Source organism: Liolophura sinensis, chromosome 3, assembly GCF_032854445.1.
Source record: "Liolophura sinensis isolate JHLJ2023 chromosome 3, CUHK_Ljap_v2, whole genome shotgun sequence".
Lineage (NCBI taxonomy): Eukaryota > Metazoa > Mollusca > Polyplacophora > Chitonida > Chitonidae > Liolophura > Liolophura sinensis.
In genome coordinates, this window is record NC_088297.1 from 6,879,426 (window position 1) to 6,894,629 (window position 15,204).

Below are 15,204 nucleotides of genomic sequence, written 5' to 3' on the forward strand. Positions count from 1 at the left end.
TACATGTAGCTCTGATGACAGGGTTTGTTAAATCCACTGTTGATTAAGTTTTTTTTTTTATATAACTGAGCATAATCTTTGCCGTGGATTCCCGATGACGGTAGACACAAGCATTGCATGTCAAACACACCCGAAACACTGTAAACATAGTCATGTATAGATTGAACCAAGCTGCAATGCTATGACAACCTTTCACTTATATACAGAGCTGTCTCGTACACCTATTACCTTTCCGACGCGCCCGATGCATCGCTTAGGGGTTTCCGCACTTGAAACTTCCTTTTCATAATGATGTCGACCGGAACTCTTCGTACACCGCTCGGGTGTTTCCGCCTACCAAACTGTAACCAGTGTGGAACAGAACCCGGCATCGTCTGACCAGGACGACTGTTGTTTCTCAGCAAGCCGCACTCCATGTATGAGTGACATTTATGCCGCCAATGTACGAAAAAAAAAAATCACGTCCCGATTTCTACATTAGACAAAGGCTTATCACTTAAAGTGTTTGTATTTTCTACTGGCCCGTCCAACCTGGTCTGACAGAAAATCCACTGGCCTCGGACCACCGGACCAGCATTAATTTCGAGCCCTGCGTTTAATATATGGTAGATTCACATCCTCGGTTGCAGGATTTAAATGGACGACAGTAAGTGAGCCCTGACCACAGCACTGACATTCCACAAAACTGGCATCGGGACTGGCCGCTATGAAAATGTTGTCCCTGGATACGCAAAGTCCACTTGCAGAAACACAAACGTGGGAATGACCTGTTGATGTTAATAAAGAGATATTTATTCCTAGTTGTATTCTCCAGGGTTCTACCATACTTTAAGGCAAATAGATATTCTGGAGGATGTTGTTATGTGCACGACTGCCGTCAGTTTCTAAATTTAGCTTGCCATTGTTTACATACGCTGAGTTCGGCGCCTGCTGTCTGCCTCTGCCTTAGAGTGTTCCAGAATGTGCGCAGTTCGGTGCCTGTTTGTTTACATCAAGTGTTCAGGAATTTTCTTATTCTAGACAATTCCACCAGGCTATATAAGACCTATGAAAGGGGAGAGAACGGAGAACGGAGAATTATTGAGAGCTTGGATGCTTTTGCTGTGTATTACTTTAGTAGGCCATTTGTGCTCAATTTTGGTGTCTCTATAGCCTCTGGCTTTTTTTTATATCCTATCTCCACCGAGCACTTGTTCAGTCTGAATTTGTATGTTTAATTTGTGCTCTTGTATACACAGTGCTTATTAGTACAAGGACCCTGTCCGTGGAATTTTGTGTAGATTTCGTCATACACTCAGTTATACTGTGGATTTTCCCTCTTGTGAATTTGCCTCTGAGCATTTATGCCTGTGTGGTATATATATTGTGGAATAGATGCGTCCGTTTGGACTTGACACCGTAAGTACTTTAGTATTTGTATAGATACTGCTATCCTTTCTTGTTAAACTTAAGTACTTTAGTATTTGTATAAGTGTTATTATCTGTTCTTGTTAAGCTAATAAATTGTTGTAAAATAAAATCTGCTGGTTTTGGTTACTTTTTTGTGCGGCTAAACTGTCGTGTATTTCGAACAAGCCATCTCTTTATAATACAGACAGTTTGGGTCGTAACAATGTTTACAGCCCATAATCTGATTTAAACTGAACAAAAATATAAACGCACCAACCTATATATCCAAATCAAACTGACCATTATTTGGAAATGGTCAAACCAGTGATATATTTGTTTAATGGGTCCTTCGTGTTGCACAACACAAGTGGTCCCATTGCAATTGACCATTCTGAGTGGGTATACTCATATGCTGAAAAAGTCAACCCATGTGACCAATGGGCCGTGACAGTGCGATGGTCAGTGTGCGTGAGCAACACGCAGACATTCCTTACAGCTTGCTCAGTAAAAGACCACCCCAAAGTGTGGATTTGTGCCACATGCCAACATGCCACAGATGTCACAAATCATGAGGGAGCGTGCCATTGGCATGCTTAATGCTGGGTTATCTGTTACTGCTGTGGCCTATCTGTTATCTGGTTATCTGTTACTGCCACCCCAAGAAACATAAAAGCATTGGACCAATATTGGCACGCTGACACGTATTCAATTGGGCCATTTGGGGAAACAATTATCGGACCAATACACGTTTTGCACAGTGGCGCAGCACTGGTCCAGTACTGGTTTGGGAATTTCACCATTATGTATCCATTTTTAAACATGCATTGGACCAGTGTAGTAATACATTGATTGGCCCAGAGTTGCATAAAGTTATTAGGCCAATACAGCGCCAATCTTTGTAAGAATAGGGCCAGTACAGCACATTTAGAATTGGGCCAATGTACTCTTTGCTCATAACTGGTCCTAAACAGATATAGTGAAGACCCAGAATGCTTATCCCCAATCAAATCCATTGCTTTTCCTAGGAATAAAAGTAATCATTCAGCGACATTTGTTAAATTGATATTTGCAGTAACCCTACCTTGATATTTTTTTAACCTTTTTCTATTGGTCGACAAGAAAGCAACATATATGCCAAACAGTACGACTGTCAAAACCTTTGGCTTTAAGGTTGAAAATGTTACCATAGCAGCTCTTGGCAAAAGGTTTGATGAAGAATACAAACTGGTGGGAGACCAGTGAATCACCAAAACAGTTTCAGAACTTATTTACATTTATAAAGTAAGGAACTCAACCAACATGTATATGTAAGTTTCAAATAGTTTAATTGATCCCACCTGCACCAATGGCACAAAAAGAGTTGACTCTTAAATCAAGCACAGGAAAATAGCTCGGACCGATCAAAGTTCATTTTCAGTGATTTCAGCGATTTTGCTGTTTTCCGAAACAGTCACTACTGACACAGTGGCTTGAGACTCAGCGCGCCTCTTCCTGCCCCCATGCCTGTCGCAGGCGTTGCGAAGCCATATCATCATTTCTCTCTCGACCTGGTCTTCTGTTGTTTTGAAGGCAACGTTCTTCAGCATCGCTTCTGTGAACACACATTTCACAAGGCAAATTAACTGCCAGTTTCTTTGAATACAACTGTATCGAAATAACTACACGTCAACGTGTATAGAATCATCCTAGGCAAACTGAAAGTTTCTGAGAATAAGCCCATTTAAAGAAACAAAACAACTGGCTTTCAAATTATCCAATTCGAGATGGTTTGAGATCACGGGATGTCTTTATGAGGCCAGCTTGTACTACTGATCATGTGAATAATTTGTATGCATTCACACTCAAAAAATATCACATAGGCCTTACTCAAGATGCTGAGGGGCAAGCATACTTAAACTAAAGGGGCACCTCAGACGGTTGGGTAACCTAACTTTACCCATTTATAGCTACTTCTGATAAAAATGGCACTTTCAAGGCAAATTTTGGAAGGACAGTGTCAAGAGGTCGGATTCTGTAATACGGTTGATTAGAACTGGTCATAATTTTTCATGAACATTATTCATTCGCCTGTTTGCCGATCCCATTCTGCTACTCTTGTCGGAATAAAATACTGTTTATTGTTTTCTCACAATAGCGTACCTTATACCGACGACACAACACAGCATCAAGACAAACACCAGTGTAAATGACGTCACAGTACAATGCACAAGTGACATTAAGCCATCTTTCCTACGTCGGTTACACTATTAAGGTTTTGTATATGCCGCTCTTTTAATGTATCTGTTTTTCCAATCTTATAAAATGACAAGTTCAACTAAATCCCTTTATAGTATGTAACGAGTTTTGTAACCAGCAGTAATTGACCAATCCAATAACCAAGAAATTACTTAAAGGGGCTATACCGGATATTTTCAGCAAAAAAAAATTGATAGTCACAAATCAATCAAATCTTATGTTATTGGTAAAGAACTAGGCAAAATAATACTTCCCACCAAAAATCAGCCTCATCCATGCACGTTTTAGCCCGTTGATTAAGTTGATAAAATTGCTAATTCGACCCGAATTAACGGTTTTATTGAACTTTATCTGCTGTTCTAAACACTAAGGCGTGCATCAATGAGCCTGATTTATGGTAAAGGGCAATATTTTGGGCTGTTCTTTAATAATGGCATAGGATTGGATTGATTTGCGACTACCACTTCCACTTTTTGCTGAAAATGTCCGGCATAGCCCGTTTAAAAGAAAAGAAAATAAGGCCTCACCGAAGTTTATCGTCATATGAAAGGCAATAAAAAATTGTTGGTAAAAATATTTTTATTATTTTTCTACGATTTTTCCTCACCAGGTTATAAGCGTTTGAAATTTTAGATTCAATGGAGGCCTGTTTCGGCCATAAAAAGGTCCAGTGATGTCATAATTCTGCTTTCATTTCTGTAGATCATACATGTTGGATGGATACTACGTCTTCGATTAAAATGATTTGGGTGATATTGGCTTGCGTATTAAATCATGAAAGTTTGATGCCGGAATAAACAATTGCTGCGGAATTAACAAATTCCTGTGACGTCACTGGTTCTTCGGTTCTCAATAGGCTTCCATAAAGTCAAATTTTCAAATCCTCATAACTTTGTAAGAAAAAATCGCAGACAATAAATAAAAATATTTTTGTGAACCATTTTTCATTTGAGACTAACTTGTTATCAACCCTTACTATGCTTTTAAGGTCTTTGTGGCATAACAAAAGAATTGGCAGAATACTCTGTGTTCAATTCGGAATTGCAATACCCTTTGTATAATTTGCGAAATGTAGCAAGGTACCTAAATATAGAGTCAAAATGAATTGTATGTCTTTTCTCGGAGTTGTTAACTTGCTATAATAGCAATGTTGATGAGTGGAAATTCTAATATTATAATTTGCGCCCTGCATACTATTACAGGTACTGTTGTGTTATTTGTGTCAACTAACAGCCTAGATAATGGATTATCAAACGGAATTAAGGGAGAAGCCAAGCAACGTTCCAACTGGATAGGCAAAAATGAAACTGGTCCCATTTTATCGGGCTATTTTCAACAGTTTTAACATGAGTGAGATAGGAAAATTTCAATTTTGGACACCCTTCTCAAGAAAAATGACCTCTAAACGGGCAAATTGGACACCTTGCTTCAGATTTCTGGCTAAACCCCTGAGCCGAAGGCTGGAGCCCAAAAACAACTGGTCAATTCATCAAGGCGACCTGATGACCCTGACAGGATTTATTATGGGAAATAGAAATAAAAGTCTCCTTCAGGGCCTCTAATCAACTACATAATGGACAATCAGTATGGACCAGTTGTTTGAGCGTTCATGCCTGCCGCTTTGCCTGTCAAACAAAAGGTCAATTCTGTAAGATAGTCCATTATTTAAGCGATTGAATCACCTGACAGGATTTTATTTCATTAAGTGTAAGAAAACTAAAGAACCACAATTATCCTAGCTTAAAGGCCTTTCATTCCACCTGTATAGTTGCACGCACTTTGAAATTACGACTTGCAACACCACAATCAACTGCCAATTATGGTAGTTACTTGGAGCTGCCATTTTTGATCTCCTAGACTCTTCTTCTTTGTAGGTAGGGATTGTTTCAAGCACTTTTTATGATCAGGACAGTTCAACTTATATTTCTAAAAGCACTGTTACGATCTCCCATCTCTATTAAATGTAACAAAAAGCAACAACAATATTTGAAGGGGATAGTACATAAAGAATTTTTTTAACTTATTCCACGACAGAACATAGTTCAGTTCAATGTTGGCAGCTCCCAGTAATTAGCATAATTAGCAGTTTACCATGCTACCAAAAGTACAACCAACTATAGAATGAGGAACGAAAGCCCTTTTAGCTAGGATACTTGTGGTTCTTTAGTTTTCTTCCCCTCAAAATACAAGACTGAGGTAAAACAGACAAAATGAACATTCTTCAACTCCAATTAGGTCATGAAAAAAAAAGAGAGAATGAAAAACTATAATATTTAACCCACCAATCACCAATGCGATAGATGGGAAGCAAATTGCCAAGGACCAAAATGCAGGCACATAAACTTTGTCCAGGATACATTAATATCAAAAACAAATGCTCAGTAAAATGCTTACTTTTCATTGCAGCGCATAGGCGCAGACCACCAAATGCTCTCTTCGGTTCAGTCTGCTGACCTTTCCAGCCCTTCCTCCCTGCCCAATTAAGGTTCAGAGCAACATTATGGGATATGGTTTGAGACATCACCCGTCTGGTCGCCTCCTTAAGATTAGAACCCCCGATGAGGCTGAGTTGATTGACCTACAATAATATTACATACTGGTATAATAACCTTGTGTTGTAAAGCCAAAATAGCATTGATGGTTACCTATATTGTTTTTTTTACATCCTGAAGGTGATGCTAAGTGAAAATTTTCAAGCTGTAAAGCAATACAGTTGTTTGCCAAAAGTTGGCTAGGGTGGTGATGGGTTGGGTGGGAGTCAAGTGCTACTTCTTTGAACATGAAGCTGCGCTAACAAAAAACCCCTGGACCCGAGGGTTCAAGTAATACTAAGTGAATTCATCCCTCCTAATGCTTATCTGAGCCATGTTTATATGTGAGTATAAATTGTGCTTGAATAATAAATTGAAATTGAAATTATCACTCTAACTCCCCATACTAATTCTATTCATCAATCCTTAAGGTGAAACATCTCATGTTCCTGAAATATCATCTTGCAAATTCTGTGATGTTACTCAAGCTGCCTTACCTTATTTTCTTTCTTAACGGCACCTTAACATACTGCCACACCCAACCCCCTGTCCATTTTCCATAATAGACCATCTTTATGTACTGCCATTGCCCTTCCAATCCTCTTCCGTTAATCATTATTATGTACCAAGCCTCTCCCCTAAATCCCCCGCCGCTGATAATAGTAGGCCTAATGTACCATGCTTCCCCCCCCCCTCCCCATCCAAATCAGCCGCTGTGGACCATATTTATCTATGTACTCCCTCCTCCATAGATTATTATGTACCATAAGACCTCCCACCCATGTCCCCCGCCCTCTACATCTACCGGCAGCCATAGGAAGGTAGAAAAAACACATAGAATAAAGTATAAGGCACAATAGTGACATAAAATTGCCATACCAGTACAAAAAAATTATCAGCCCACCAAGTTTCATTGAGGTAACTCAATTGGTTTTGACCACGACAATACCATTTGGAAAACACTGTAGCAGCTGGATCCAAATAAGAAATCCATCATGTCCACGAAGTTTCAACTCCGGAAATATCTGCAGCCATGTAACACCCAAGACGAGATGACCATCCCAGCATGGCATCCGTTTTGTTTACCACGTTACAAGAGAATCCTGTGATGAGTTTAGGAGCAGATGCGTTGACAAGCTCTCTTGCAGGTATAGGCACATACTGTCCAAAATCGGACAAGAATTTACTATCATTAATATCTATCATAATAGGGCAAAAACTTCAGAAATAATTGAAGCAGCATCTTGAAGTACGAGAAGATGAGTTGTCAGCTTAAGCTTGCTTACAGATAGATGAACAGACAGACATCAACAAACTTACCAGTGATTTAGCAATTTCTTTATCTTCAATTTTGTTTTCCATTCCATCCAGCTCTTCCATGGACTTTATTGGAAAGGTATCCATCACATCTATGGTGCCACTTGATGCCTCTTTGCTGATCATCATGTTCAGCAGCTGTCTTTGGGACAAAACCTCTTTGCGGACTTCATCCAAAGATACCTGGACAGCACTGATAGCCTTTAGTATTTCTCTGTCTGTGGCTGAAAAAAGAGCATTATAACTATATTTAATGTACACGCTGTTTAGATTTAATGAAATCTGTCTACAGCTAGTGTTATTTGTTGTCACACAACTTTCAAGATCAGGCTGTTGATTTTGTTACATCATCGGTCCTTTCAGTGCGATGTGTCAGTGCGTGATGTACCAGTATTTATGCTGTTGACTAATCACATTACCTGCACAATGATTGTCTTTTTGCATTTTTGATACTATTTTGTGTACTTCACGCCTGTATTCTCGAATTCCGACTCATATCTATCGACCACAGCCTTGTGGCACTTGAATGTAAACAAATCTCCCTTGCTTGTCGCCCCTGCTTTTCAGAACGTCGCGACGTCATCAGTACGCTGCTTTATTCATACTTGCCCCTGATGACACATATTCCAGTTGATGCTGTTTATGGTTGTTTTAACAAATATTAAAAATGTGGCATTTGACCTTGAACTCCAAAAACAAGCCTTACATGTTAAATTTGTGTAAGATAGGACACGGTACCTTGTCGATTGTCCAGTTGTATACCAGCAGGAACATGGAGGCTTGGAAAAGGTGGGACTGGCGGGGCTGGGGTGAGATGTTTGCGTTTAACTGGTCCGGCAACAGCTTCATCATCACCATCATCGTCTGTGTCGCTGTATAGTGTTCGCTCTTTGCGCCTGTACAGTAAGGCAATCGGTGCATTATAACATGTGTACATTATTGTTCACTATCAAATTATGATAGTGCTCTTGTCAGAAAAAAAATGCGAGTTTGGAAGCAGCGCGATCTTAATTTGCTCTGTGAAGCAAGGCTGAGATCGTTCCTTTCAGTATTTCTGTTATATGATGGCGAGTCAGTATTTCTGGGCATCCCCGGGTGGAAGAAACCCCTGGAAGAAACCAGGGTAAACCACCGACCATTGGCAAGTCACTGACAACTTCTCCACATAATCAAAGGTGGACAGCAGGAGGTCTCAAACGAATTGCAGTCCATTAATACCAATATTACCTGATTTTTCTTGGTACTTACAAGCGTTGTCGTCCACCTTGCAAAAGATAGCCTCATAACCAATCAGCCAAACGGCCTGGAATGAGAGAAACATTCCCTGACACTATGGGAAATCGATCCCGGGATGTCTTGACCAGCACTTCAGCAGCCAAGAGCGCTAGCCACTACTCCATGGCTGTGGGCGATAGTGTTTTAAGTTTTGATTTGTTTCTCTTTATTCTTTACAGGAGACTTATTGTTGTAATAGTGTTGTTTTAATGCTGTTCTCTCTATGTACCTTCTTGCACCCTTCCCCATTCCAACTTCATCATCTGTTTGTATGTCTGAGGTTTCCTCGGCCATTCGAAGCTTTCTTCTGCCATCCTCATAGCTATCTGCATGGAAAATGCAGAACATTTGACTGACTGACTGATTACAGTCCATTTTTATTACACCGTACTCATGAGTATTTCCCTTATATGACAGAAGGTCAGTATTTATGGTTGGGTGGAAAAAAACCAGGGAAAAACCACCAGTTGACCACCAGTTGACCTTTGGCAAGTCACCGACAACTTCCCTCCTGTATTATACAGTGATGGAATGCGCTAGTTCTCCAGCAAATGCGGCTCTGTTTTCACAGCGCTACTAGCATCATTGTTCTCGAAAAGTTTGAATTTGCATCCCAACATGTTGATCACTGGCTTCCCTGCGCCACGGCCCACAGGCAAGAATATCTGAATTAGGCGATAAGATGATAGATCAATTGTGGTTTAAACCTGACTGACCAATTGTGGTTTATCCCAGCATATTCTGGGACTTTGCTGTGGGGGGCATTTGTTCCCCAAGGCCTGGCACCTATGCATTTCATTTTCATATTGTCCATTGTTATGTGTAAACAATACAGCGAACCGAGTTTTCTCAATTTCTTAGTTGTCAACACTTAAACAAGTATTTATTTTTACCTAATTCTGTTCAAACCGCGCTGCTAAGGGGCATGTGTGGTAGTATATTTGCAATCACATGAACAGTTAGAATAAAACTCTGTCTGAGGTAAGTGACAGGGAGACATTTTCATTCGGCTGTGTGAGCCAAATATCCCAATGTCTCACACACGTCACTGCTTTGGTTATTCTCTTTCCGCTGTACGTTCATTTTGTTTTGTTTTAACATCATTTAAGTATTCAATATTACCTTACATGTATTTGCACAACGGCCACCAACTTCATACATTGAGGAAACTAGAGCACTAGAAGTAAACCATTGCTTTGTTGCACACTTGTGATACCAGTGAAACATTGCTGCACCAATATAAGATGCTTAATTGCTATCGTTAGAGGCTATCGGTGCAGCACCTGAGATGAATTTTTTGCATGACACTTTCTGCACGACCTGTAAAACAATGCATGGAAAACCTGCCTCAAGTCATTCATCTGAGTGTGTTGTCGGCGAACATGATTGTAATGATTCACCATCACAGAGGTTTTTTTCATTTTTTGATATCAAAAAGGAATACATTGGAGCTATTTTCTGATGGTTTGAAGGTCAAAACTGCCCCATGAATGTACAGTTCTGCAGCCTGCAGGTAACAAGAGACTAATTAATATGTGGTTTACACGTCTTAAAATGGTTAGTTTTTCCCTTTGAAGTATATGCAGCATTATTTAGAACCTTAGAATCACCATTTTCTGAACTGTATGTCTGACATGTAATATAATGAGTTAAAATTAATAATGAAACGTTTTACATGATACTCACCACAAGCAGACAGGATGCGAATGCTGTAACTTGGCCAAGTTTTGTCAGCTGCTACTCTGTCTTTTACAGATTTAGTTACGTTAGACATATTGCGATACGGTGGCCAAAAAGTTTTTGTCTGAGACTGTAACCAGTTGGAAGCAACAAGCTCTACTTCATCCGTCTCCACAAAAACTACGACGGCATACATTGTCAATGACATGTATGTCTGTAAATAAGAAAGGATTCACAAATTCAATACATTTACACAAATCACAATTACATTTGGGGTGTATGTCACATACAACATTGTTCTTCAATTCTTTTATAGTCCTTCACTAGACTTTTAGAAACAATAATTAAACAGTGTCATGATTAGGCTAGTTCAAGCTTGGAAAGGTTTAAATACATGTATGTACAGTATGTAGATATTTATTGTCTAATAACTGAAGTACATTTCCATTTTCAATGACAATCCCTCTAGTTGGTCCTCTAATGTTTTCACAAATATTAGAAACTTGAACCACAGTATCATTAAATCAATATACATACATACATATATATTGGCAATGTCTGGGAAATAGAAAGTTATGGTAAGGCAGGCATTTGGGGCTTTCTCAACAAAAAGATTTGATCAAATTATCGCTCTTGGATTAAATTTAAAAAACACACAAAAAAGACTATTGCTACTGATTCTACATGTATAAGACTCCAACCCTGCATAATGTCACGTGTATATCACTTTTCTGTACCTAACAGCTGTGAATAAGAGGAATTGCGACATGTACAGTTTTATATGGCAACAACACATATTTCCGAACCACTTCCTGGATGGGAGCAACATGGAGTTTGTCACAGAGGTCGGTGACCATGTGGATGTTGATTTCACTTGAATTGAGAGGGTAAGAGAAAAATGGTCTACATGATCTGAATGACTGATAAACCACCAGTACATCTCCACCACAATACAAAATATTTTTGATGAGGCAAACCTTTGACCCTACCCCAACACAATTGTTGCCGGTTTCTGTTACAACACAGAAATGGTCCAGTTCAACTTCTGTGTATTGGACACAGTTCTGGTATTTATATCCCTGTGGAATTGGACCAAGAAAATGTTGCTTTTTCAGTCCACCATCAGCAGCTGTGGGCAATGTAGCAGCTGAGGGAGATATCTGAGAGATCTCTTTCAGTCTTGCGACAAGCTGCTGTAATGGCAAGCTTTTCTTCCGCACAAGCCGCTTCAGAGTTTTCAGGTGGTTTTCAAAAGGAAATGCTGATATTGTGTCAAGAGGACCATGTATTTTCACCTCTTGAGCAAGGTGGACCAGATTATGGACATTGTACACGACCTGGTCAGCACCGTAAAGGTGCGCAAAGTGTTGGACAAAGCTTACTAGAAGCTCATGTGCATAGCCCACTAACTGATAGCAGAGAGACGGACTTATAAGTATGGTAATTCCGACTGAGAGCAGAAGAAAGTTTTTGTACAACTCATCAGCGATACTGTCCTTTAAAACAACAGTTCCTGTGTACAAAAGAAACATGCGGAATTCTGTTGCCTTCCATCGGTCTATCTCTGACAGTGAACGGGGTTTTCGTGCAAACTCCTTAGGTATAAATTTACACATGTGAAGCAAGGCAGCTGAAATGCGTAATTTTGTCTGAGGCCCTAAGCGAATTGTAAGTGGACCCCTTATCAATAACACAAGGATACGACGCATTACACCGAGGCACACTAAGTGCATATAGTCAATTGGAAACTGTGACACCATAGAGAACAAATTGCAAAGCGGACTTGTTCCAGTGTGATGGTTCTTATCTTCCTGCTTTTCAAATGATTCATCAGTTCGCAGCGTTGCATGAGTTTCAGGAAATGTCATTTTCCCATTATACACGCCTTTTTGCGTACATTTTTCACATGCGGAATAACCTGCGTGACACTTGATTTGTTTGATAAAGGCACGTGCTGGTGCATCACAGATGAAGGATGTTATGTTAATCTGGTAATGCCTACCTTTGTATTGTATCCCCTCTAGTTTTAGCTTTGTATACTCTGTGATAAAATCTTTCAAAAATTCAGAAGGATCCTTTGGTTTTTCTTGTCCAACAAACAACCCAATGACAAACGGCTGGCATTTTGCTTCATTTTGTATTATTCCCAAAATAGGCCACAGCTGAGTGTTACTACTTTTGAAAATGGGGAGTCCATCCGTATTCACCTGAACATCTATGACTTTGATACATTCCATATTTTTGTTCAATTCTATCCTTCGAATTACACAACCTTGGAGTCCAAAATGATAGTAAGAACCCCCACATATCTGCTTTATCCCCACAACATGTCCAGTATCCAAAAGAGTCCTGGGGTCTTTAGGTAAATTTGGATGATGGTTTCTAAGTAAGACTAATAGCCTGCCAACTGCTGTGTGAGTGATGTTATTTTCAACTGCCCATGCAGCTAACAAATCTGACGACAAAACATTTTCTTCCTCTGAATCAGTACTACCGCAATCATTAAATCTATCACTGTCTACATCCATTGTTGGTATGCTGTTAGGAAATGTCCCTTCATTGTCTATTATGTCATATAATACATCATTGGTTTCTGCTTTGTCTGTGAATGTATTATTTTGTTTGGAGCTAGCATTAATGTCGGTAGTGGTATTGTCAACGGAACAAGTGGCAGTATTGATAGAGACATCGGCTGTAGTACGGCTACTACTGCCAATGCCAGATGGAGTAGTACTACTGGTACTTCCACTAGATTGATCATTGTTAATACAGACAAATTCTTGACCTTTCACCAAACCATGCTCCAAAGCTGTCTGTCTACTTTGCTGGCCTTTAAGCTGACATGACCTTGAACTATTTTGAGCAATGCTTATATTGGACAGATATTTATTTACATTTTCATGTATCCGCCTTCTTTTAGTCCAGTACGACATATTGTCAACTGACTTTGTTTAATAAGTCACATGTACTCACTATTTTAGTGATTCACTGATTGCAATCTGTGTCAATAAATAAGCATGGCATCAAAAACGAAGTAAAGAATGCAGCATGTCTGCTTTAGCCTTTACAATTTCAGTGCTTCCCAATGATTGACAATGTCCCCATGTAAATTTATCCTTGTCCGTGCCAAACTGATAATATAGGTAGACAGGGCCTTCGTTTGGCCTACTCGTATGTATCTATAATCTAGAAATTGAAAATGGAAAGTGAAAGTGAAATGTACTGAATTGCCGTCACTCATTATGTTTTTGTAACAGTCTGTAGTTTTTACGTTTTCGTGATAAAAGTTCGAGACAATCTTACCGTAGCTCTAGGTAGCAGCCGACAGCTTTCTTGGCGCCAGATCCCAGAATTCACTGTTACAGAATGTTCGTTAAGGAATGGCTATCCTCCGGTCCGGCATTGGCCCGGTATCACGCCGGTGAGCGCGCCGGAACAGAACGTCTCGTACATTTTAGGTCTCGTACTTTTGTGCTCGTTAACCCAACAGTACTCGTCAGCCTACATCTTTCGGAGATTTCGCTTAACTCCGGTCAAGGTACGGAAACTCCGAACGTTTTTCCGAGCGCTTACGAGCGAGTCAAATCGGAACATCGCTCGGAGGTTTTCGCTCAACTCCGGTCAGGTGCAACAAGGCACGGAAATCCCCGACCAATGTTTCGAGTTGTGCGAAAACAAAATATGTCATATTTTTATAATATCTACATGCAGCTTTAGCTCCAGAAAACAGTTATTTTCACGTTCCATGTAAACAGAAACTCACATTTGGTTATGTTGAAATATCTCAAGTTTAAATCAGTTGTAATAATCTGCCACTGTATGCTGATAAAAAATAAATAGCCCCCCCCCTAAAAAAAGCAAACAAACAAAAAAAAAAGCAGAAAAAAGACACACACACACAAAAAATCAAAACAAACAAACAAACAAAAAACAAAACACAACTCAATATTATTCTTTTTATTTCTTTGGACCCAGGCCTGTGCAAACTTATCTAAAGAAAATTTTGCGCTTCGTGGGACTTGACGGGATTTTTTAAAGTCTCCATAACGGCAAAGCTTCATTGGGTCAGCAACGGGCAAGTTACGGCGATATTTAATGGCTCAATAATGGCCAGCCAATAATGGCCCGAGGGTGGGTCAGTACATGCTTTGAATATCGGTAAAACTAAACTGGGCCAGCGCTGGGCCAGATATGGCGATCATAACACTGGCAAAATAGCGGCAAGCCGGAAATGGTTCAGCACTGGCCTTGTTAAACTCTCCAACTGCCGGTACTGCCGTAACAAACCGGTTAAGTCCCGGAATTGGACCAGTACATTCATGTTTATTGGGACGTGTGACCACGCCCGCACAAGACCAGCACATGCGGCTCCAACACCAGCAACCAGAACTGCTGATGAGACTGTCGGTCTTCACAACAGGCGGATTTCAGCCCAGACAGTCAGGAACCGGCTGCGGGAGGCTCATTTCCGGTCACGTCGACCACACCAGGGCATCGGCCTAACGGTAGCCCGACTTCGGACACGACTGGACTGGGCCAATATTCATGTGCGCTGGACACTTGCTCGTTGGAGGAGTGTGCTCTTTAGTGACGAATCTCGCTTCCAGCTGCACCATGCTGATGGCAGAGTTCGGGTTTGGCGCCGTGCTGGTGAGCGGTATGCTGACGCTAATGTCCTGCGACGTGTGGCTTATGATGGTGGAAGTGTCATGGTGTGGGCAGGCATTTGTCATGGACAGCGCACACGTTTGCATTTCATCGACGGCAACCTTAATGC

At 40.3% G+C, this 15,204-nt stretch overlaps 1 protein-coding gene across 1 annotated transcript; it reads right to left on the bottom strand.

The window, feature by feature from the left end:
* Positions 1 to 2,400: 2,400 nt before the first annotated feature.
* Positions 2,401 to 13,859, bottom strand: LOC135464069 (uncharacterized). Its single transcript, XM_064741551.1, has 7 exons — positions 13,731 to 13,859; positions 10,434 to 10,641; positions 8,977 to 9,073; positions 8,211 to 8,368; positions 7,476 to 7,696; positions 6,019 to 6,202; positions 2,401 to 2,980 (listed from the first exon to the last, which is right to left on the bottom strand). Exons 2-7 carry the CDS (start codon positions 10,633 to 10,635, stop codon positions 2,790 to 2,792), a joined length of 1,053 nt encoding a protein of 350 aa, XP_064597621.1. The 5' UTR covers positions 10,636 to 10,641; positions 13,731 to 13,859; the 3' UTR covers positions 2,401 to 2,789.
* Between the last annotated feature and the right edge of the window lie 1,345 nt (positions 13,860 to 15,204).